Source organism: Ylistrum balloti, unplaced genomic scaffold (genome assembly GCF_031769215.1).
Source record: "Ylistrum balloti isolate Yb309-2 unplaced genomic scaffold, AGI_CSIRO_Ybal_v1 Utg369728, whole genome shotgun sequence".
NCBI lineage: Eukaryota > Metazoa > Mollusca > Bivalvia > Pectinida > Pectinidae > Ylistrum > Ylistrum balloti.
Genome location: NW_026781944.1, coordinates 253,087 through 279,200, shown reverse-complemented (window position 1 = coordinate 279,200; position 26,114 = coordinate 253,087). Strand labels below are relative to the sequence as shown.

Below are 26,114 nucleotides of genomic sequence, written 5' to 3'. Positions count from 1 at the left end.
AGTCGGAATACCTCGCCCCGTAGGAGTTCCGAACAGATTTGTCATAAAGCGAAAGTAAGGAGAATGATAAGAAAACGTATTTGAAATTGACCGAACCTCAGGTATGTAATTATGCAAATGTACTTACGACTTGCCCCTACACATGTAAAGGTATTCATCACTAACTACATCTTATAAGACTATCATAACACATACCTTGACCTGTGGATTGGCCATACATGGTCATGGGGACAGTGTTTACAGACCTATCTATTCTGACTGTTCCCCCATCCTTCTCCTACCTCATGACATCAGTCCTTTAGGCAATAATACGGACTTATAATACATGTAGATTCTTATCCTGTGGCAACAGGAGATTAAGTAATCTAAACTGCATCACTTTGTGGGGAAAAGTGAGCATTGAGAAATAACTAGATCTACACACAGACACTGAAGAAATAGTACCTCTGTATGTATCTAACATATATACATTTTATATGTACATATGTCGCTGTGAATTGTTAGCGACAATATTCTCTAATATTCGGGATCCTGTTATGGAGGATTGTGTTTCTTCATATTTACATTGATCTTGGAAATTGAGTGCAAGGATACATTAAATGAAGGGCTTACTAGACTTTGTATTAAACAGTATTTATACCCACTCAACTAATCATTTGCTGTGATTACTGACGCTGCACCAGAAATTAAGGTACAGTGCATGATCAATGATAAAACTTTGGCCAAATACCATATTGTTATTGAACTTGTGCAGTCACATGATACATAGAATCGTTTTGATGATTCAACTAAGTATTAACAAAGTTTCAGTCACTGTGCCAATACTCCAGCATGTCCCATCTCTGACAGTGTTTCTCCCTTTTGTCTAGTCATACTGGTGCCTAAATCATTAGATGACTGTCTACTCTGTTTAGATGGAAATGTCTGTGAAAGTTTGGGTATGTACAAAAATGTATATGTTAAGTATTTTTACTAATCTATCATCTATAAAGGGCCTAATTGTTTCACTTTAAATGATATCTGTATGTTCTTGCTGTCCATTTCTTTAATCAGTTGTTGCCATTCCTTTGTTTTATACACTGTGGTCTTACGTACAGTTCAATTAACAATCCAATCAAATTCATCCGCTGTAGTTTGGCTTAAAAAGCATTTGCTTCTAATCTCAAAATCGCATTTTTCATAGACAGGAGGTTCTATAATTAAAACAAATATATCAATTAATGATACTGCATGAAATCTAACTTGTAAATTTATACCAGATCCATAACAACAAATAGTACTGAAATAAACCTTTGTGATATTTTAATGTTTTCCCGAAAAATCATTTCCTGATTTTGTGGTTCAAAAGTGTTATGATATATGTGATCAAGTGTGAATGTAGAAAACTGAGAGATCTTTCCATTTTCACTTTTGACCTTCGTATTTAGGTATTTACGTGTCATTTATGAACCACAAACTATTTCAATATGATGAAAAATATGAAAAACTTTATTTCAATATGCTTGCACTGCATTCTGCAATATAAACCATTTAAGATTGACTTTGCCTCTTACACGGTGGCCTTGACCGTTAATCTGGCAACCTTAATCTGTACTATACAAGTTTTACTTTGATCAATTTTGTTTCCTGGTATAGTAACATGATAACAAAACATCAATCTGTAAAATAAAATTAATTGTTAGCTTGACATAAATTCTATGATATTTAATTAGACAAGCTATCATCATCAAGACAAAATGGTTTGTTTACCTGTATACAGAATGTGTTTTTAATCACTCTACCTTTACCTCTTTGCCAGCAGTTATTTCTAAGATATCTCTTAAACCTTCAGCCCCAGATGTTCTAGGATTCTATGGGTTGTTAAATCACTTTTTGCTTAACACATATCAAACATTATCAAAATGTAAGTATATACTATATTGTAAAATGATTAATTTTAAAGCTTCATTTGAATATATGAATATTTCATAAAAAATAGTTTGAATGTTACAAAAGATTTGTTGAATCATCTATACTAAATAGATGTTTTTGTAAACATCATTTTCCTTTTGTTTTGTATGTAGAGACACGTAGATAGGTTTACGGTTCTTGAGAATTATTGTTTCCACAAACTGTAAAATTCAATTTAGGCAAGTTTATGGGACTAGATAGATGCATGGAATCAACAATCTACGAAGCGATACATTTCTTTTTAAAAAATCATGTAAATTGGGACCAACGAAAATATCTGATTTACTGTATGTAGGACTTATATTATGTTTTTTATGCCTTGGATCTACATTTTAATTGTTAGCTAAGTGTTCCCGAAAGAGTTTAATTTTAGCTATTGATTACCAAACAAGACTGTCATATACACAACAAAGAACGTAAAATTAAGGTTGTCAATCTGCTAAATAGGAAAAAAGGTATTCAAGATCCTGGTACCAGCCTGGTCAGTACAATGGTTCTCACTTTTTGTGTAGTACTTAGCTAGTTGTGAGCCACTCAGATTCTGAAAAAAACAGACAACCTAATCTAATTAGATTTATATATGAACAGATTTTGATGAAATGATTTGGTACAAATTTGATTATGGGACTGAGTCCAAATTATTTACTGAATTATGGCCCATGTCAGTTTTGTGAATATCTTGACTTGATATAACCAGACTTTAAAAAAGCTTGATATGCAACCTTTTTATCAATAAGATCTTAGATAAGTTTGCCAATGGGACTGATTCAGATGTAATTTACGGAGTTATGGCCCTTCACATTTTAGTAAAATTGAGCCTTGTGAACACTATAACTTGAGTAAATGTGAACAGATTTTGATGAAATTCTATATGCAGCCTTATATAATTAAGGTTTTAAAGGACTGCAACAGTGGGATCAGGAGAGTTTTATGGGTATTTGCAGTTTAAGATTGATTTAGATAAGTCAAGTTTATGACCATTATGGTCCATGGGCTTCTTAGGATTATTTAATTGGTTATTTTGACACTGACATTTGCCCAGGTGAAAAATGTTGTTATGAGTGAATTATTAAATTTTCTGCTTTTGCTGTCTTTCTTTGATTTCAGGGTTTTGGGTGGTGACCTACCATGGATATGGCCACTTTAGGGCACCTGTCACCCCTGTCCCCATTAGGGGCAAAAGAAGAAACATTTCTTGAGAACTTCTTTAAACTCATTAGTCAATTTTCTTACGAAAAGGCTCGTGATTTAGCGGTGAGTATACGTTCACTTGTACGTAAGAGGAATGATTTTTGTGGTTAGAAATCCTAACAATATTGGAAACCCCTGTGTGTGGTATGATTAAATTAAATTATTTAAGTACATATAATGACATTATGTCCTACATGACATGTTCATTGCATGTCATTAAGTGTTTGATGTCACTGATGTGTTTAATTCTTGTTTGATATCATGGATAGGCATTGTGTCGTTAACATGTTTGTTGCCTTTACTTTTTCTTGTACATTTAATATGATCACCTAAACAATTACATTAGTGTACAGGAGGGAGCTGGCTCTGGTCAACACATCAGTCTGGATATTATCTTTCATGTAAAATATACTATACAATTAAAGTGTTAGGAAGTTCAATAAAAATTCAAAGATAACAACAGTGATATTTACAAGTCACAAACTTAACAATACACTAATGTCATTCTATGTCACCATCATCAGATGGAGGGCTATCCTTGCATTCATGACTCTTCGATGCACATGTGCATGTCCTTAAACAATAGGTACTTGCTATCGCTAATTCTTGAGAAGTAATAGATAGATTTTTTTTAAATTACATATGTAGGTTACCCTTGATCCGGCTGTGTATTCTTGAATTTTGACAGTAGCATTTTGTTATCACTCTTTCTGGAGAAGTATCAGATGGATCATTTTCAAATTTCACATACGACCAATAGCTTCCCTTTGGTTCCCTTGATCCGGCTGTGTATTCTTGAATTTTGACAGTAGCATTTTGTTATCACTCTTTCTGGAGAAGTATCAGATGGATCATTTTCAAATTTCACATACTACCAATAGCTTCCCTTTGGTCCCTATTGTAATATTTTCACACTGACCTGAAAATAACTGGACCAACAGGCAGCCATGTAAGATTTTGGCAGCTATTTCAACCGAAAAACTGGATGGATCTTTTTCAAATTATATATCTAGGGACCCTTGGTCCATGTTGTACATTGTCCAATTTTCAGACTGCTCTGGAAAAAAACAACATGGCAGACAGGCAACCATCTTGGATTTTGACAAGAAAAATTGTTTCCACTTTTCCTTGAGAAGTGCTGTATGGATCTTTCAAATTTCATATGCTGATTTCTCTTGGTCCCTAGTTGTGCCTATTCGATTTTTGGACTGATGGGGAAAAACAAAGATAGCTGATAAGCTTAAAATCTTGGATATGGCAGTGAAAGATTATTATTGCTATTTCTTAAAAAAGATTTTAAAATTTTATATAATAAAAGAGCAAACACAGAGGAAACAAAAAAAGGAAAAGATCGAACACTTTGAGAACAAGTAAAGATAGAACAATAGCGGGTGCCTAGATCCCTCTGTTGATTTGTGTTTACAATTTGATGTCAATGAATTTTCTTTTCAATCAAATGTCATTTATTTATGTAAGTTACAGTTTCATATGTCATTGACTTGTTTCTACAGACAGAAATCATTAATTTAGAAGAAGTCATTTATTTGTGTATACAATCTGATGTCATTGATAGTTTACAATCTGATGTCATTGATTGTTTACAATCTGATGTTGTTGACTTTGATGAAATTCAGAAAAGATAACTGTATCTGTCTGGGTGTTGTTTTGATTTTCACAGGATAAAGAGAAAGATAACCATAAAGCTGCGTTTGCTTCGTCCTGGGGACTATTTATGTACTCTCTCACCCAGTTTGCTACTGCAGAGAAGGGTTATATGTCACTAGCATTTCTGGAACACAAAGGATTCTTCACTCGTTCAAAAGATGTGAGTGTTTTGTAAAGTTTTAATGTTTTTGAGTGACTCAGGACAGATAATACCACCCATGACTGTGTGGTTTTGGATGCCAGGCCCTGAAATGATCATATCGTGTGTAACATTTTCTAGTTTTGGAAGACCAACCCTGATATAATCTAATCATATGTAACATTTTTAGGTCATCTCACCCAAAGGGTCTGATGACCTATTGCGATCGCCTTTTGTTCGGCATCATCCGTCATAAACTTGTTCAACTTCTTCTCAAGTTCTACATGTCTCATTAAGCTGAAACTTACCTGAAATGATCGTGACATGATCCTGACCAAAGTTTGTTAATTTCGGATTGGTCCGAAATCCAAGATGGCCACCATTTTGAAAACACATTTTCGACTTCTTCTCAACTTCCACCAGTGCAATTGAGCCAAAACTTGCGTGAAATGATCATGACATGGCACAGACCAAAGTTTGTTACTTCAAACATCCTCTGAATAACCAGAACACCCAGGGTGATGATATTTGGCCTGTAGCATGCTGGGATGAAGGTTTACAAAGTTTATTGAAATGAATAACCTTAACCCACTTTCAAGGTGGTGGCTGAGTGCCTTGATTCTTAAATCCAGGTGAAAGAAGTTCAAAATTTGAAATCTTGTATTTTATGTCAGATGACCATTAAGGCCCATGGGCCTGTTGTCTAGTTTTGGAAGACCAGACCTGATGTAATCCATTCATATGTAATAATTTCTAGTTTTGGAAGATCAGCCCTGATCTGGTCCAGTATTGTCATTGTTATGTATCATTGGTATTGTATCCAGTTAGGTATAAGACATACATATTATCACTATTAGATAGTGACACGTCGCCTGAGAATCACCACACGTCGATTGCACTCTGCACGGCGATGGGCAGAGTCAAGGAGACGAAAAACATCATCTATGTTGGTATTAGAGAATTTGACATTCTGTTTTATTTGTTATCTGTGCTGACATCCTACAATGTGTGATTGTGACTAGTATGATGAATGGCTGATCACTGTTTTCAGACTCTGAAGAGTGTTTACCACTCACTAGCTCTGGAATTTCGTAAAGTGGAAGAAAATGTGCGAAATCAAGATCAGCTTGTTCATTTCGGTCTTCCTCACCCATCTGCAGAGTTTGAACAGCTGATCGCCCACCTATGTGGTCAGCTTGGTCACTTTGTCCTGGCCAGGCAGAAGTCTATGGAGTTGTATCTTTTTCCTGATAACTATAGCTATTATATTAAAGTTTTCATTAATTACTTTGATAGGCCTACTTGCTAAATTAAAAAAAAGATTTGTGTGGAAATCGTGTAGTATATCTCTTGGAGAGGAATTGATTTATTTCAAGATATGAAATACTTTTTATGTGTCAGTTCCTATTTTGTTGAATTATTTCACTATCAAAGCTATATAGAATTAGGGTTCATGTATGTGCATATGTTGTATTTATAATTATATATGTATATGGCTTTGAAAGTTTTTCTTCCAGAACATACTGCTAAAAGTTTTCAGTAACTTTAATCATGGTGTGATTCATGCACTTATTTAAAGTCTTATTGTTTGGACAAAGAAAATTAAAAAAAAAAACTATAGTAAATAGTGATTTCAAAATTTAGATCATTAGTGATAATCCAAAGTAATTCAAAATCTTGAAAACTTACTCCCTGTCTGTAGGTGGATGTTTCATTCATGAGAGTATTTTACTGTGTATATCCAAGAAAGCTTTCTAGCTATGTTAACCTTGACTCTTTGTTTAGTTATGAGCAGATGAGCTCAATGGGGACGTACAAAGTGATAAATTATTCTGAATTAATGGTGGCCATATCAAGGATTGTCCAGACCAACAGTCGGAACTTCCACCATCCACTTCTCAGTCATCTCAAGTCCAAATTCTTGTGAGTTTCATGATGATCACTATATATTCATTTTACAGCTATAAACTCATAAATGTAAATGCTAGGCACAAATTTGTTTTATTTGATTTCGAAAACATTATTGGTAAATCTTAACCATATTTATACCGTTTTTAGCCCACCATCCTCGCCTTGTGGGTTTCTAACAATTTTTTCCATTAAAATCAGTCACAAGCTAATTGTAATTATGATTTTTTCCAAATCAACATCTTTATGTATCATTAGAATGTAATATCTTACACGGCCAGTAGGGATGTGTATCACTTTATCGATACTCAGTATGTCTGTTCTATTTCATCATGTAAACATGTACACTGTATAAGGATTTATAAATATGTATGAAGAGGGTATTAATCACAACATACTCACGCGTTACCAATAAGAGAGTGTTGACTTTATTCGTCGACTAGTTTCTCCTCTGTCGCAGAGGCTTCTTCAGGAATACCCTCTTCATACATACTTCTTAGTTTTTGTTTAATCGCCCTGCATACCTTCTGGTATCCATACTCACAGCGAAGTACCCACTTAATACCCACTTACTCATACCTGACGTTGGCTCCTTCTCTTTGAAGTTTCTTTAGAGGATTTATAAATATGACAATATCTCATGATTTAATTTTTTTAAGTTTTGATTACAAATTATTATAATATGACTAAGAACATCACTCTGCTGTGATTGGCTGAAATATCTCCAACAGGAAATGTTACCCTGAAACTGGTGAATTCCTTTACAAGAGGATATCATTGTATATTGATAACCTAGACTAAAAATAGTAACTGGGGATTTCCCTGATGGGAGGTTATCTTCACAAATTGATAACCTGAACTGAAAACAGTAACTGGGGATTTCCCTGATGGGAGGTTATCATTGCAAATGAATAACCTGGACTAAAAATAGTAACTGGGGATTTCCCTGATGGGAGGTTATCATTGAAAATGAATAACCTGGACTAAAAATAGTAACTGGGAATTTCCCTGATGGGAGGTTATCATTACAAATGAATAACCTGGACTAAAAATAGTAAATGGAGATTTCCATGATGGGAGGCGACAGCTATATCACTACAAATTGATAACCTAGACTCATTTTTACATTTAATTGTAGTTATCATATTGAAATCTGAAATGGTGCATCATAAAACAAAGCAAGTATCACCATTTTTAGGTTAATACAAGCGTTTGTCTACCTTTGAAAGGTGACATTCCCTGAGGCTATTAGTGGTGCAGTATTCAACTTTACACTAGGAATAAAGTTTCTCTGTGTATATATAGTTATGTGATTGGTTTAATTTGCTTTTCCAGCTATGAGTGTGAAATTATGTCACACCTGCTTCAGGCACAGGTGTTGATGACTGAGCTGCAGTTCCTGCCATCTCTCCTTCAGCTACATCAGGCTCACAGTAAATTGACCAGCTGGGGGGCCAGTGCTCATCAGATTAAGGAGGTAATGTGATGGTCACTGACCTATTTTTATGCCAAACATGTAAAGTTCTAAGACTACTCTTGGGTATCTTGTAATGATGTGTGTGGCGATATAATTTCATCCGTTTGACTGGGGAATAAGGATGAAATTAATTTCTCCGTGGTATGTTTTTCAATAGGTGGCGTGTTGGGTATAAGCACGTTTTGGTTGTGCTAATACATGTGTCCTGGTACTCGGGTCCGTCATTCAGGCGACTCGGGTAGCGCGGTACACACACAATTTTTAGTTTTTCGTAGGTGCAAGGATTTTTTCCTGTAAGCTTATTAAGCTTTGTTAGAAGAACTTTAATAATATTAATCAATTGAAATGAAATTTGATAATTTCGTGTTCAATGCAAACCAGTATTTAATAATTGAAGTCGTTTTCAAATGTAAGCAAGTTGCACATGCTTATGAAGAACAATACATGTTTCTGTTAAATATTAAATGGTGTGGCAATAAATCTTGCGGTACCCTCTGTCACTATGAAAATACAGTTAATGGTTGTTATTATTATCCTATTGGATAATTAAAAGGAGAACACTATTGTTACATGAAAATATGTCACCAAGACTGACTTCAGGAATTTTAAAGTTCCTCAGTGAGAGTCGAGAATTTATCATTATCAGAGCTATATTGGTATTGAGTTCACCATTTGGTTATATTTAAACATTGACAGATTTTAAGGCAACTTGTGTCTTGTCGTTTGTTGTCAAATGATTGTCTCAATAGTGAAAAGCATATTGTCGGCATTGAAATAAGTCAAAATAAAGAGTTATGATCCCCTTGGTGTTGGGCGTCATTATCATTTTCTACTTCTTTTGGAAAACTCCTGAACCAATTTAAAGGAAATTTTTACAAAAATCTTCCATGTTTAAAGGTGCACCGAAAGGGGCCTTAGGGGCAGGGACAAAAAGAATCAAATTGATAGAAACTTCAAAACTCATCTTCTCAAATCCCAGGTATGGTAGAATCAAGTACTCTTTGTGGATGGAAAGGCCTTCAGATGCTTTATCAAAATTGTAAATTTCATGACCACAGGGTATCGCATTATCCCTAGGGGAGTGGGTACAATTTACTATATTTTATATAGGAAAATCAAATTTTTGAAAATTATTTGTTTATTTTATATTGTTCAATAGGTAAAAGCTGGATATATTTAAGTTTATGTTTAAGATGACAGTTTTATGAGATGCACATATTGACCTCAGCTGACCCCCAGGGGCTGTTTGATGGGGCAAAAAGTGGGTCAAATTGACATGTTACAAGAACCTCTGTGAATCAGATGACTGACATGTTACAAGAACCATTGTGACTCAGGTGACCATTAAGGCTCTTAGGCTTCTTATTTTCTATTTTTATGACAGACAGGTCATATGATAAATAGAATCATACACTGTTGTCAATGTAATTTGGAACATATTAAACTTATAAAATAATTTGATAGGTCACTCGCCTAAATTGTTTAACAAATTTCCAATTACATTAACACTAATGTAAGGTCTTCTACTTAAATAAAGAATGTCATCTTTCTGATATTCAAATTTTACCAGATACTGGATTTGATAAAATTATTTATAACAGTTTCTCATCAAACTATTAAAACAAGGATGTATATTTCAAAGTGAAGCGGTTGCGTTATTGTCAACATCACTTTACAAAAATGTTGATTTTTTCTATTTAGACTTTACCGAATACTGTGTTTGATGCAACATGCATTCATAGACGTTCCTTGTTGACAAATAATTTCTTGATATTACAAATATACCCAATATGAAGCTGTCTCAGTCTTCAGCCATTTTCCTTTCTAGGTTAAGAAATCAGCCTTTGGTGGTTCCAGTAAACATAACCCCTGGCCAGCACTCTACAACTGGATTGTCAAATACAAACAGGTGCTGTTGTCTAAGGTAAGTGTAACATTTCACTCCACAACTGGATTGTCAAGTACAGTTAGTACTGTACTGACCAACTTTTTTAAAGATTTAAAAACAATTATCAGTAATTACTTTGTGAATGAGTATTGTATACTTAACAACTTTCTTTTACTTGAGATAAATTTGATTCACAATTGTTGAATGATCTGTTACAGTTTAGTCTATACTTCTACGACCTCCTCCAGAAACAAGTACACTCCAGTGAGATGAAAACAGTGACTGCCAGACTCTCTGACGATTTTGTCAGCAAGTAAGATCCTAGAAATAGAACTTGGACGCAAGATGGTAATGTTCCAAATCACCTTCTTACACAGTATTTTTTAACTCACCTTGCCCACTAAGTTTTTTAAGCTACTTCTTCTAAGGAAGCAGCTTGTGTAGAGTCACAGTGTTTGACTGATAGGTACCAGAGATGAGCTCCAACAAAGTTTGTAAATAGAACTGACCATGACTCATATCCAAGGTCATAGGTGTGATATACATTATATTAACATGAAGCTGTAAACTGAAGGTTTTTACTTAAAGAAAGATTTAAGTTATATATAAAATGCATTGTTACAGGATTGTAACATTCCAGCGTAAGTCAGATGCCACACATGTCTCACTAGTACTCGACACCCAAGGGATCCATCGGTGTAAGGGTTCAGGCTACAACTTTCCTAAGAAATACACAGAGGAACCTAAAGGACTCGATACTTTTCCTGCCATATATTCATACCCTGCGGTTAGTACAGACTTTTAAAACTTCAACAAAATGTGTATAACTGATGAATAATTACATTTAGTCACGTGAATCTGTGTCTTTGTGATGTTGTTTCCTTTCATGTATTATATGTACATTGTCAAAAATACTGATTTAAATTTTTTTATACTGTTAGAATGATTTATCTCCAAATAAGTTTGGTGCATTACATCCCCTGTTTTCATAACTAATGATTTTTATGCCTTTTTATCCATGGAAATATAACTTGTTACCTGCACGTTTGTCAGTCTGTCCTGTTTTGTCCAATGTTCCGAACCTCTGAGTATTCAATATATTTGTTCATATTTACTCTATAGTATCATAACATCATGTTTTCATCTAATAATATAAATTGTTTAAGGTTTCATCAGTCAAGGTTAAAAGGTTAAAAGTCAAAATTTGCCGATTCTATTAATATGTCAAACAACGCTACATATTTACTTAGAAACAAGTTATTCAGATCTTTAACAAACAATATTTAGTTAATAATAAAATCTTCACATTGACCTTTCAATATACAGGATCGACAGGTGCAGAACCATTGGCATAACATTGTGATGCTGATCAACAATAGAATGAGTGATCACCATATCTACGACAAAATCACCTGTATATATGATAAGGTAGGTCTATAGATATATTGATGTGGGACAAAATCACCTGTATATATGATAAGGTAGGTCTATAGATATATTGATGTGGGACAAAATCACCTGTATATATGATAAGGTAAGTCTATAGGGATATTGATGGGGGACAAAATCACCTGTATATATGATAAGATAGGTCTATAGATATATTGATGTGGGACAAAATCACCTGTATATATGATAAGGTAGGTCTATAGATATATTGATGTGGGACAAAATCACCTGTATATATGATAAGGTAGGTCTATAGGGATATTGATGGGGACAAAATCACCTGTATATATGATAAGGTAGGTCTATAGATATATTGATGTGGGACAAAATCACCTGTATATATGATAAGGTAGGTCTATAGATATATTGATGTGGGACAAAATCACCTGTATATATGATAAGGTAGGTCTATAGATATATTGATGTGGGACAAAATCACCTGTATATATGATAAGGTAAGTCTATAGGGATATTGATGGGGGACAAAATCACCTGTATATATGATAAGGTAAGTCTATAGGGATATTGATGGGGGACAAAATCACCTGTATATATGATAAGGTAAGTCTATAGGGATATTGATGGGGGACAAAATCACCTGTATATATGATAAGGTAGGTCTATAGGGATATTGATGGGGGACAAAATCACCTGTATATATGATAAGGTAAGTCTATAGGGATATTGATGGGGGACAAAATCACCTGTATATATGATAAGGTAAGTCTATAGGGATATTGATGGGGGACAAAATCACCTGTACATATGATAAGGTAGGTCTGTAGGGAAGATTTTGAAATGAGTAATTTGTAGCCATTTGCTAGGCAGTGGTTCACAAATTACATCTTGATTTTTAGCAAAGACGTCAATTCTCTGTTTTCAAACTTGTGTGTACATATACATATAGTGAACAGTGTCTTCCTGATGAAACCTTAATAAAGGGTACAATACCAAAGTGTCAACTCATTAAATCTTCAAATCCATTTCATGTTTAACAAATTCTTTTTCACGAGTTAAATAACAGAATGGTAGTTGGTAATAAGAAATTCCCTATTCACGAAACACATTCTGTGCTGATAGTATGATCACAGTTTGATATTTGTTGTTTAACATTTAAGACTCGGCCACTTACAAGGGATTTTATTGTATCAATATTTGATGTCTTTTATTTAACATTTCAGACGGCCCAAAGCACGTACTTCATAACCCAGGTTGATGTGAGAATAACGTTTGTTGTCATCTTTGAATGCAAGAAGTCGGAGAAAGACACTTTTGTTAATAATTTTATGGCAGATCTGCGGACAAATCTAAATTGTGCAAGACTTTTTACAGCTCTGAAACCAGGAGTGCGGGGTTGAATATTTAAACACAATTTGGTCCTGTTTCACAAATAATTGACTGAGTTAAATGTTATGGAAACCTGGACTTTGAGAAACCATTTCTTCTGTTGCCATATGCTAATTTGTCTTCCATGTTAGCTGTATAGAATGTCTTTGTTGACTCCTAAGATTTGACAGAATCTAAACAAGTGTTATTAAGATACATAATTAAACTGATTTTATATGAAAATGAAGACCAGAGGGAGGAGAAGGGTATGGAAATAAAATCTTTCTTCTTTTGTTAAAATACCAGGAGTTTGACCAGTCTAGTAAACAAGTGAGTTATGGGAACACATCCATTGGCAAAGGTTGTATATGTTCCTTTGGGTCAAGAAGGTGAAATACAGGGGAGGGGGGGGGCAATCTTTAAACCACTCTTACGTAATGACAACTATGATAAAGTGATTGTACCAAATGTTAACTTGAACAGCAGTGATGAAGAATTAGGCTTTTCCCCTGTTTTGAGGCGTTTCATTTTTTTTTTCAAAAGGTCTCAATGTCAATCTTAAAAATTAGTCTGTTGTGTCATTTATTTAAAGAGTTAAGTTATGATTGCTATTTTTCATACAAACTGCTCAGGTACAATAATGTGTAGTTATCCTCATGGACACAGGAAAGGAATTCTAGGTGTAATAAAAGTACTTACTCAATATCAACACATAGATCTGGTAGTTGTGAAAATTATGTTCATGATTGCTGAAATGTTTAAGTGTCTGAGCAAAGCATGTCATTTTTGCACGGGTTTTGAACACTAACTGCCTACACATGTGGATTTACATTTTAATGCAAAGACAGTGCCAAAAGGGTTGCCTTGTGCTGACCAGTCAAACTCTTGCACAAGGGTTCCAGGGGGTATCCCGGTCCATTGAACAACGCATGTTTGAATCTTTTTCTCACAAACTTAGAAAAACAGTAACAAATTGTAAGCTGTTGTGAAACCTTTACATCCAGCCATTGTCTATTTCCAATGAAACGTGTGTCAAAATCTGTGACATATCCATTTGTTTCGCTACATAAAATGATGACGAAACATATTGTGAGTAGCGTTATATGATAACACACTAGCTGTCTTTCCCAACCCAATCTTCACAAGGGAAAAACACTCTGATTCAGGCTGGTAGGAAGAGATTTTAACAATGTGTTGCTGCTGTCCTGGAACTTTGGAAATTTAATTCTAACTATACAGATGATTAGCATGAAACTGACAACATCAGATGGTTCATATAAATATTCATTTTAGTTGGTATGTTTATATTCAGTGTTTCTGATAAACATTCCGTCGGTATGATGGTCAAAATGGCGTATAAAAATTCGGGGAAATCTACAGCAAATGATTAACAGTTTCATTCTCTAGGACAATTTGCCATCTGACATTAACACTATGAAACACTTGCTTGCATGTCCTTTTTGCTGACCATTTCCATCATCAATTCACATGCATCAATATAGACTTTTAACTTTGGTGGTGCAGGTAACTTGGTAATGGCGTTTCGTATGTTTTTGGTTTGACCAAGCGTCATTCGAATACAAGCTCGACACTGATGAGACAGACTGAACTGCTGTTCAAACAAAGGTTCAAACTGGTGGCGTTGTGGGGCATAGACATCATTGCCACGTCTTACAAGGTGTACATCATCACATAGCTGCAACCATTGTCTGTTAACCATGCCTCCAGCCAAGTACAAGTAATCAGTGAGAATGAAGTCTTGGCAGAACGCTGACAAATACATGGGAGTCTCGTGTGCTCTGTTTCTCATGTTTATACAAGCTCCTGCATTGACTAATAATTGGATCATTGAATGACACGGTTTAGAGTTCTGACCAATCAAAAGATGAGTTAATTCTTCTGTTGGAATTTTCTTTTTTCGTTTCTGGTATTCAACAGAGGTTGATACAAGAATTTTTGTACTGTTTGGAGAGCATCTGTCACAGGCGAGGTGTAAGGCTGTGTTTCCATGACAATCACTAATACTCAAATCACAGTTCTGTTCAATTAGAAATTCTACCATCCTCCTGGAATTGAAGATGATAGACTGAAACAATGGTGGCCATCCATATACATCCTGACAATTTACAGATGCACCATGTTTGATCAGATTCTCGGCAATGTTTTGATGCTCTTGTTCTATTGCACGGTGCAAAGGTGTTCGCCCACAACTGTCACTATAAGCAATGTCTGCATTGTTTGAAAGCAAAATGTTTACTGTATTTTCAAACCCCAGATAACAAGCGTAATGCAATGCGGTTGTTTTTCCTGAGTCAGTTCCATTAACATCAACTCCATGTGCTATCAATTCTTTCAGTGCATTGTTACACTTCCTTCGCACAGCAAAATGTATAGGTTTCAACCCCATGCTAGATTCCACAAATTTTTCAACATCACATCCGGCACATATGAGACGACAAGCTATGTCGTTGTGACCTAATTCCAGAGCATACGTAAGAGGTGTCTTTGCGTACAGAATGACAGCGTCCAGGTTGACGCCTCCGTTGATGAGTGAAGTCAGTAGACTTACATCTTGTTGCTCTATAGCACCAACAATCTTGAACTGCATCTCTTTTTGACGCATCTTTGCTGAAATACAGAACCAGTATATTATGTGTATATGCATATAAGGGGAAAAAGGATTTTTATCATCTGTTGATAAACTCATTAGTTTGATGCATAAAAATTTACCTGTCATACATAAAAATTTACCTGTCATACATAAAAATTTACCTGTCATACATAAAAATTTACCTGTCATACATAAAAATTTACCTGTCATACATAAAAAAACAGTAGTAATTTTTCAACTGATTATTTCAAAGAACCATATTAAAATTTTCATAGGACCTCAGCTTGTTGTTACTCAAAGGAACAATTTGTATGTTTCACCCTAAGCTAATGCCTAATCTATACATGTATTAGGTACAACAGTGCTTTTTTAATTTCATTTTGAGAAAAAAAATAAATCACAACTGGCATCTGTGAGTTTGAATACTCAGAAACCCAGCAAGCTGTAAGCTACATATTTCCAAATTGATTAGGCCCAGTAACACAATTTAGAATATGTTATTGATAAATCATTTCTGGGCAATTATACAAGGCAGGGCTATTTACCTACAGGCATAGTGTCAGATAATTGGTTCTTTAGAAGTTATACATATATTTCAAAGTATGATATTAAGCCCCGATGAATCAAAGGCTATTCAAACAAAATTTACATGTATATCCTTTGATTAAGGACATTTAATATTGTAATATTTCTATGTGTCACCAACATCATCATAACAAGTAACTGGGTTTTGCTGCATTATCAACTGCTTTTTAATCATACTATGACATGTTCATGTGGCTAAACACAACACAAAGATTGTGAGTACCAGTGGCTGAAAATTGGAATACTCACTTGCTTGTTCCATATCTGAAGGTCCGAAAACCCTGCTCCCGTAGGTCATAGAACTTTCAGTTTGGGAAGGCAGTGGGAGTTGGCGGAGAGGAGGAGCTGATGGGACAGAAGACTGTGCATCACTACTTGTAGGTCTAAATCCATCTGAAGTCATTCTGAAAGATATTGAACATAAACATAACTGAGGATGTCGCTAACTCAAGCACAAATGTATTAATCAAGTCATTAACTCCACATTAACAATCACCATCCAGGGTCATTAACTCCACATTAACAATCGCCATCCAGGGTCATTAACTCCATATTAACAATCACCATCCAGGGTCATTAACTCCACATTAACAATCGCCATCCAGGGTCATTAACTCCATATTAACAATCACCATCCAGGGTCATTAACTCCACATTAACAATCGCCATCCAGGGTCATTAACTCCACATTAACCATCATCATCCAGGGTCATTAACTCCACATTAACAATCACAATCCAGGGTCATTAACTCCACATTAACAATCATCATCCAGGATCGTTGACTCCACATTAACCATCATCATCCAGGATCATTAACTCAACATTAACAATCACAATCCAGGATCATTAACTCCACATTAACAACCATCATCCGGGGTCATTAACTCCACATTAACAATCATCATCCAGGGTCATTAACTCCACATCAACAATCACAATCCAGGGTCATTAACTCCACATTAACAATCACCATCCAGGGTTATTAACTCCACATTAACAACCACCATCCAGGGTCATTAACTCCACATTAACAATCAATGTCCAGGGTCATTAACTCCACATTAACAACCATCATCCAGGGTCATTAACTCCACATCACCAATCACAATCCAGGGTCATTAACTCCACATTAACAATCAATATCCAGGGTCATTAACTCCACATCACCAATCACCATCCAGGGTCATTAACTCCACATTAACAATCACCATCCAGGGTCATTAACTCCACATTAACAACCATCATCCAGGGTCATTAACTCCACATTAACAATCACCATCCAGGGTCATTAACTCCACATTAACAACCATCATCCAGGGTCATTAACTCCACATTAACAATCACAATCCAGGGTCATTAACTCCACATTAACAACCATCATCCAGGGTCATTAACTCCACATTAACAATCACCATCCAGGGTCATTAACTCCACATTAACAATCAATGTCCACAGTCATTAACTCCACATCACCAATCACCATCCAGGATCATTAATTCCACATTAACAATCATTATCCAGGGTCATTAACTCCACATTAACAATCACCATCCAGGGTCATTAACTCCACATTAACAACCATCATTCAGGGTCATTAACTCCACATTAACAATCATCATCCAGGGTCATTAACTCCACATTAACAATCACCATCCAGGGTCATTAACTCTACATTAACAATCACAATCCAGGGTCATTAACTCCACATTAACAACCATCATCCAGGGTCATTAACTCCACATTAACAATCACCATCCAGGGTCATTAACTCCACATTAACAATCAATGTCCAGGGTCATTAACTCCACATTAACAACCATCATCCAGGGTCATTAACTCCACATTAACAACCATCATCCAGGGTCATTAACTCCACATTAACAATCACCATCCAGGGTCATTAACTCCACATTAACAATCACAATCCAGGGTCATTAACTCCACATTAACAACCATCATCCAGGGTCATTAACTCCACATTAACAACCATCATCCAGGGTCATTAACTCCACATTAGCAATCACCATCCAGGGTCATTTACTCCACATTAACAATCACCATCCAGGGTCATTAACTCCACATTAACAACCATCATCCAGGGTCATTAACTCCACATTAACAATCACAATCCAGGGTCATTAACTCCACATTAACAACCACTATCCAGGGTCATTAACTTTACATTATCAATCACCATCCAGGGTCATTAACTCCACATTAACAATCAATATCCAGGGTCATTAACTCCACATCACCAATCACCATCCAGGGTCATTAACTCCACATTAACAATCACCATCCAGGGTCATTAACTCCACATTAACAACCATCATCCAGGGTCATTAACTCCACATTAACAATCACCATCCAGGGTCATTAACTCCACATTAACAACCATCATCCAGGGTCATTAACTCCACATTAACAATCACAATCCAGGGTCATCAAGGGTCATTAACTCCACATTAACAATCAATCCAGGGTCATTAACTCCACATTAACAATCAATGTCGACAGTCATTAACTCCACATCACCAATCACCATCCAGGATCATTAATTCCACATTAACAATCATTATCCAGGGTCATTAACTCCACATTAACAATCACCATCCAGGGTCATTAACTCCACATTAACAACCATCATTCAGGGTCATTAACTCCACATTAACAATCACCATCCAAGGTCATTAACTCCACCTTAACAACTATCATCCAGGGTCATTAACTCCACATTAACAATCACCATCCAGGGTCATTAACTCTACATTAACAATCACAATCCAGGGTCATTAACTCCACATTAACAACCATCATCCAGGGTCATTAACTCCACATTAACAATCACCATCCAGGGTCATTAACTCCACATTAACAATCAATGTCCAGGGTCATTAACTCCACATTAACAACCATCATCCAGGGTCATTAACTCCACATTAACAATCACAATCCAGGGTCATTAACTCCACATTAACAACCATCATCCAGGGTCATTAACTCCACATTAACAATCACCATCCAGGGTCATTAACTCCACATTAACAATCACAATCCAGGGTCATTAACTCCACATTAACAACCATCATCCAGGGTCATTAACTCCACATTAACAACCATCATCCAGGGTCATTAACTCCACATTAACAATCACCATCCAGGGTCATTTACTCCACATTAACAATCACCATCCAGGGTCATTAACTCCACATTAACAATCAATGTCCAGGGTCATTAACTCCACATTAACAATCACAATCCAGGGTCATTAACTCCACATTAACAACCATCATCCAGGGTCATTAACTCCACATTAACAATCACCATCCAGGGTCATTAACTCCACATTAACAATCACAATCCAGGGTCATTAACTCCACATTAACAACCATCATCCAGGGTCATTAACTCCACATTAACAACCATCATCCAGGGTCATTAACTCCACATTAACAATCCCCATCCAGGGTCATTAACTCCACATTAACAAGCACAATCCAGGGTCATTAACTCCAAATTAACAACCATCATCCAGGGTCATTAACTCCACATTAACAATCACCATCCAGGGTCATTAACTCCACATTAACAATCAATGTCCAGGGTCATTAACTCCACATTAACAACCATCATCCAGGGTCATTAACTCCACATTAACAATCACAATCCAGGGTCATTAACTCCACATTAACAACCATCATCCAGGGTCATTAACTCCACATTAACAATCACCATCCAGGGTCATTAACTCCACATTAACAATCAATGTCCAGGGTCATTAACTCCACATCACCAATCACCATCCAGGATCATTAATTCCACATTAACAATCACCATCCAGGGTCATTAACTCCACATTAACAATCACCATCCAGGGTCATTAACTCCACATTAACAACCATCATTCAGGGTCATTAACTCCACATTAACAATCACCATCCAAGGTCATTAACTCCACCTTAACAACCATCATCCAGGGTCATTAACTCCACATTAACAATCACCATCCAGGGTCATTAACTCCACATTAACAATCAATGTCCAGGGTCATTAACTCCACATTAACAACCATCATCCAGGGTCATTAACTCCACATTAACAATCACAATCCAGGGTCATTAACTCCACATTAACAACCATCATCCAGGGTCATTAACTCCACATTAACAATCACCATCCAGGGTCATTAACTCCACATTAACAATCACAATCCAGGGTCATTAACTCCACATTAACAACCATCATCCAGGGTCATTAGCTCCATATTAACAACCATTATCCAGGGTCATTAACTCCACATTAACAATCACCATCCAGGGTCATTAACTCCACATCACCAATCACCATCCAGGGTCATTAACTCCACATTAACAATCACCATCCAGGGTCATTAACTCCACATTAACAACCATCATCCAGGGTCATTAACTCCACATTAACAATCACCATCCAGGGTCATTAACTCCACATTAACAACCATCATCCAGGGTCATTAACTCCACATTAACAATCACAATCCAGGGTCATTAACTCCACATTAACAACCATCATCAAGGGTCATTAACTCCACATTAACAATCACAATCCAGGGTCATTAACTCCACATTAACAATCAATGTCGACAGTCATTAACTCCACATCACCAATCACCATCCAGGATCATTAATTCCACATTAACAATCATTATCCAGGGTCATTAACTCCACATTAACAATCACCATCCAGGGTCATTAACTCCACATTAACAACCATCATTCAGGGTCATTAACTCCACATTAACAATCACCATCCAAGGTCATTAACTCCACCTTAACAACTATCATCCAGGGTCATTAACTCCACATTAACAATCACCATCCAGGGTCATTAACTCTACATTAACAATCACAATCCAGGGTCATTAACTCCACATTAACAACCATCATCCAGGGTCATTAACTCCACATTAACAATCACCATCCAGGGTCATTAACTCCACATTAACAATCAATGTCCAGGGTCATTAACTCCACATTAACAACCATCATCCAGGGTCATTAACTCCACATTAACAATCACAATCCAGGGTCATTAACTCCACATTAACAACCATCATCCAGGGTCATTAACTCCACATTAACAATCACCATCCAGGGTCATTAACTCCACATTAACAATCACAATCCAGGGTCATTAACTCCACATTAACAACCATCATCCAGGGTCATTAACTCCACATTAACAACCATCATCCAGGGTCATTAACTCCACATTAACAATCACCATCCAGGGTCATTAACTCCACATTAACAATCAATGACCAGGGTCATTAACTCCACATTAATAACCATCATCCAGGGTCATTAACTCCACATTAACAATCACAATCCAGGGTCATTAACTCCACATTAACAACCATCATCCAGGGTCATTAACTCCACATTAACAATCACCATCCAGGGTCATTAACTCCACATTAACAATCACAATCCAGGGTCATTAACTCCACATTAACAACCATCATCCAGGGTCATTAACTCCACATTAACAACCATCATCCAGGGTCATTAACTCCACATTAACAATCACCATCCAGGGTCATTAACTCCACATTAACAATCACAATCCAGGGTCATTAACTCCAAATTAACAACCATCATCCAGGGTCATTAACTCCACATTAACAATCACCATCCAGGGTCATTAACTCCACATTAACAATCAATGTCCAGGGTCATTAACTCCACATTAACAACCATCATCCAGGGTCATTAACTCCACATTAACAATCACAATCCAGGGTCATTAACTCCACATTAACAACCATCATCCAGGGTCATTAACTCCACATTAACAATCACCATCCAGGGTCATTAACTCCACATTAACAATCAATGTCCAGGGTCATTAACTCCACATCACCAATCACCATCCAGGATCATTAATTCCACATTAACAATCACCATCCAGGGTCATTAACTCCACAATAACAATCACCATCCAGGGTCATTAACTCCACATTAACAACCATCATTCAGGGTCATTAACTCCACATTAACAATCACCATCCAAGGTCATTAACTCCACCTTAACAACCATCATCCAGGGTCATTAACTCCACATTAACAATCACCATCCAGGGTCATTAACTCCACATTAACAATCAATGTCCAGGGTCATTAACTCCACATTAACAACCATCATCCAGGGTCATTAACTCCACATTAACAATCACAATCCAGGGTCATTAACTCCACATTAACAACCATCATCCAGGGTCATTAACTCCACATTAACAATCACCATCCAGGGTCATTAACTCCACATTAACAATCACAATCCAGGGTCATTAACTCCACATTAACAACCATCATCCAGGGTCATTAGCTCCATATTAACAACCATTATCCAGGGTCATTAACTCCACATTAACAATCACCATCCAGGGTCATTAACTAAACATTAACAATCACCATCCTGGGTCATTAACTTCACATTAACAATCAATGTCCAGGGTCATTAACTCCACATTAACAACCATCATCCAGGGTCATTAACTCCACATTAACAATCACAATCCAGGGTCATTAACTCCACATTAACAATCACCATCCAGGGTCATTAACTCCACATTAACAATCATCATCCAGGGTCATTAACTCCACATTAACAACCATCATCCAGGGTCATTAACTCCACATTAACAATCACCATCCAGGGTCATTAACTCCACATTAACAATCAATGTCCAGGGTCATTAACTCCACATTAACAACCATCATCCAGGGTCATTAACTCTACATTAACAATCACAATCCAGGGTCATTAACTCCACATTAACAACCATCATCCAGGGTCATTAACTCCACATTAACAATCACCATCCAGGGTCATTAACTCCACATTAACAATCACAATCCAGGGTCATTAACTCCACATTAACAACCATCATCCAGGGTCATTAACTCCACATTAACAACCATCATCCATGGTCATTAACTCCACATTAACAATCACCATCTAGGGTCATTAACTCCACATTAACAATCACCATCCAGGGTCATTAACTCCACATTAACAATCAATGTCCAGGGTCATTAACTCCACATTAACAACCATCATTCAGGGTCATTAACTCCACATTACCAATCACAATCCAGGGTCATTAACTCCACATTAACAATCACAATCCAGGGTCATTAACTCCACATTAACAATCACCATCCAGGGTCATTAACTTCACATTTTCATTCATTATCCAGGATCATTATATTAAACCCTATTTATGTTCAACATCAAGGATAATTACGCCTCAATCCCCCCATCATGCAGTGCCATTTACAGCACATTAAAAATTTATAATATTCAATAACCTTTCTGCCCCATTATAACCAATCGTCAAGTCATCAACAAGGACCATCAATCCCAATTTAGTTATCATCCTGTACCATTACCTGTGGAACCTCTAATTACAAGTCATCCTAGTTCAGTGCCATTAAATCCAGGGTCCTCCTTAACCACATGAAGTGGAAATATTAATGTTATCACACTACTAGAAATAGCAGCAATTATGTATAAAAAAATACTTATATACAAGTTCTGCTGTTTTAGTAGTGTAATGGCTGTGTTTCACCTATAGAGCATCCAATCCCTGTGGTTATTCATTTCTGTACAGTATAGTTAAGTTCAGTGTAGACTAAGCTTTACACCGAGTTCACTTGCAGTACACAAGAAATAGACTACAGGTGAAAGACAAGTGCACTAGGCCCTGAACACATGATACCAGGATTTCGTCTACAGGTGAATGGTCTACCTGTTGGTTTTACCTGTACCTGTGTACATAAAAATATCAAGCAAACTGACTTAATGATGTCTGATTACCGCTGAAAACATTTCTATAAGAGAAAGATGACATCTTCGTTCTTTCTTGCTCTTTCAGAATTATTCTAATACTCGGACTTCAGCAAGGCTACATACATTCAATAGTCTTGCACAAGCCCCAGTTTTTTCAAGTTTGAGTTCCTCCTTTCGTCTGTTCGACCATGCACGCAGGCTTCATCAAACACCTGTAGAACATCGTAGAGATTATCTTAGACACTTTCTGATATACTATATATAGTATATTTCAGGCCTGCTACCGACACTACAATATTAGACCTACTCAAGCTACTGTAAATGTAATTAAGATATTGCGCCGGTTTCGTTGTGGCCTAATTTTAGACATGCTGAGAGACCGTTGTTGACATTACTTGGATTCGCGACTCTCTAACACCATTCATGGTTAGTTTTCACCTGATGTAGACAAAGAATACACCGACTACCATCACCGTTAAACGAAGAATATGAGCAACATCCATACTTACATGCAAAAAAGATGCGTTGTTCGATCTCCTAATTTGGCAGCGAGTGGTCACACGTCTGAGAGTTACCCCCCTTCGTCTATGAGAAAATACTTTTTTGTTACAGTAATTTTGATGATGAAAGAACGACTCATTTTTGTCATATAAATTGTGGGCAAATCGATATATAGGACAATTTTGCTTATTGTTTTTTAGATGACTTTATATCTACACTCTTGAACAATTTAGTGCCAGTAATATTGTGACAAAAATTAAAACTAATATCTAAATGATCTTTTCCTGACACAAAAATGTAGGCTAATTACATATGTGCAGGCAGGTTTTCCATAGCAGAAATGTTGGTTCTGATTGTAACAAGCTCATTTAACACAGGCTTTTGTGTGAACATTTTGCCAGGACAACTTGTCTGGTCAACTCCTCGTAAGAGACCGTTTGTAGTTGAGCATGCATGATCTTTAAGGCAGAAATTTTAGTTTGTCATGGTTACCAGATCACTATACATAGATTTTGGTTTAGAAGCTTATGGCTTTACAGACCTTAAGATTAATTTTAATGGATCATCATTACCGTGTAAAATGCCGCAGTGTCACTAATCAAGGCCTGTAATTAGACACATCCGGTTTTACAGAACCGTTCATAAGAAGACAATGATGAAATAAAAGGATTTTGAAGGTTCTATTTTTTTTAAACCTCCAAATGTTTGGTTGTCATGGTAACCAAATAAGACCTATGTTTACAGGGATCTTGTCCAGGGTTCTCCTAAACATGGAAACCAATTTCAATGTGACTACTAGTAAACAGAAATATCGTCGGTCATTTGTAGACCTGCATATATTTATGAATTTATTTATTTTTAATATTCTTTGTCACTTTATCAGGACATGTGTTAGTATATATATACATTTGTGTAATGTCCTATAGCTCGTAAGTCTTTGGAACAATTTTATACAAATTTTGTGAAATGTGAAACTTAACAAAGCTTATAATTTTGAAAATGTTTCCAGAATTTCTGCTAGAGAAATTCGAGGTCAGACATGAAATGTTGAGGTGACAGGGACTGAAACTAAATGTGTATTAGCGTATTCTTAAGATGTTCGAGTTGTCTCAGTAATAGTGTAAGACCCTAAAGGATTTCCCTCCTATAATAAAGCTTTCATAATAATGTTTCGTGCAGGCGCGTGTCTATGGGTTACCTGGTCATTTGAGGCCTCCATTCTTTTTTATACAAAATTCAATGGTATATCTATAGATTTCCATCTATAATGATGCTTGGTAGAGTTGTATTTGGTATGTCTCCATTTATTTAACCCCTAGTGATCCTAGGCTCCATAGTTCTCCGTCCTAGATATGAACTAAAGATACAAGTTTTGTCAGTAACAATGGTAATTTTTTTCCCTTTTGATGACGTTTTCATTTATATATAATTTGATTTTCTACGAATAATGCTTTGAAATGGTTTCCATGGTTTTCACATCTATTGCATGAGATAGTGTTTTCTCGAGTTCCATTCTTTAATATTGGTTAAAAGTTCCTGCACGGACCTTTTATATCGTTTAATAGTTTCTGTTTGATTTTTTAATATAT

General features: G+C 36.1%; 2 protein-coding genes across 3 annotated transcripts; one reads left to right on the top strand and one right to left on the bottom strand.

Annotated features, from left to right (window-relative positions):
- LOC132565622 (KICSTOR subunit 2-like) lies at positions 1-13,948 on the top strand. Its single transcript, XM_060230268.1, has 11 exons — positions 1-101; positions 3,058-3,204; positions 4,820-4,966; positions 5,997-6,181; positions 6,731-6,868; positions 8,189-8,330; positions 10,159-10,254; positions 10,437-10,531; positions 10,843-11,005; positions 11,545-11,646; positions 12,849-13,948. The coding sequence occupies exons 2-11, from the start codon at positions 3,079-3,081 to the stop codon at positions 13,023-13,025; spliced, it is 1,371 nt and encodes a 456-aa protein (XP_060086251.1). The 5' UTR covers positions 1-101; positions 3,058-3,078; the 3' UTR covers positions 13,026-13,948.
- On the bottom strand, positions 13,552-24,592 carry LOC132565621 (serine/threonine-protein phosphatase 6 regulatory ankyrin repeat subunit A-like). 2 transcript variants are annotated; one of them, XM_060230267.1, is made up of 3 exons: positions 24,534-24,592; positions 16,439-16,593; positions 13,552-15,621 (listed from the first exon to the last, which is right to left on the bottom strand). In XM_060230267.1, exons 2-3 carry the CDS (start codon positions 16,590-16,592, stop codon positions 14,426-14,428), a joined length of 1,350 nt encoding a protein of 449 aa, XP_060086250.1. In that variant the 5' UTR covers position 16,593; positions 24,534-24,592; the 3' UTR covers positions 13,552-14,425. The 2 variants fall into 2 exon arrangements, with proteins under 2 accessions (XP_060086250.1, XP_060086249.1); XM_060230266.1 differs by lacking the exon at positions 24,534-24,592 and adding an exon at positions 24,420-24,499.
- Positions 24,593-26,114: the final 1,522 nt, after the last annotated feature.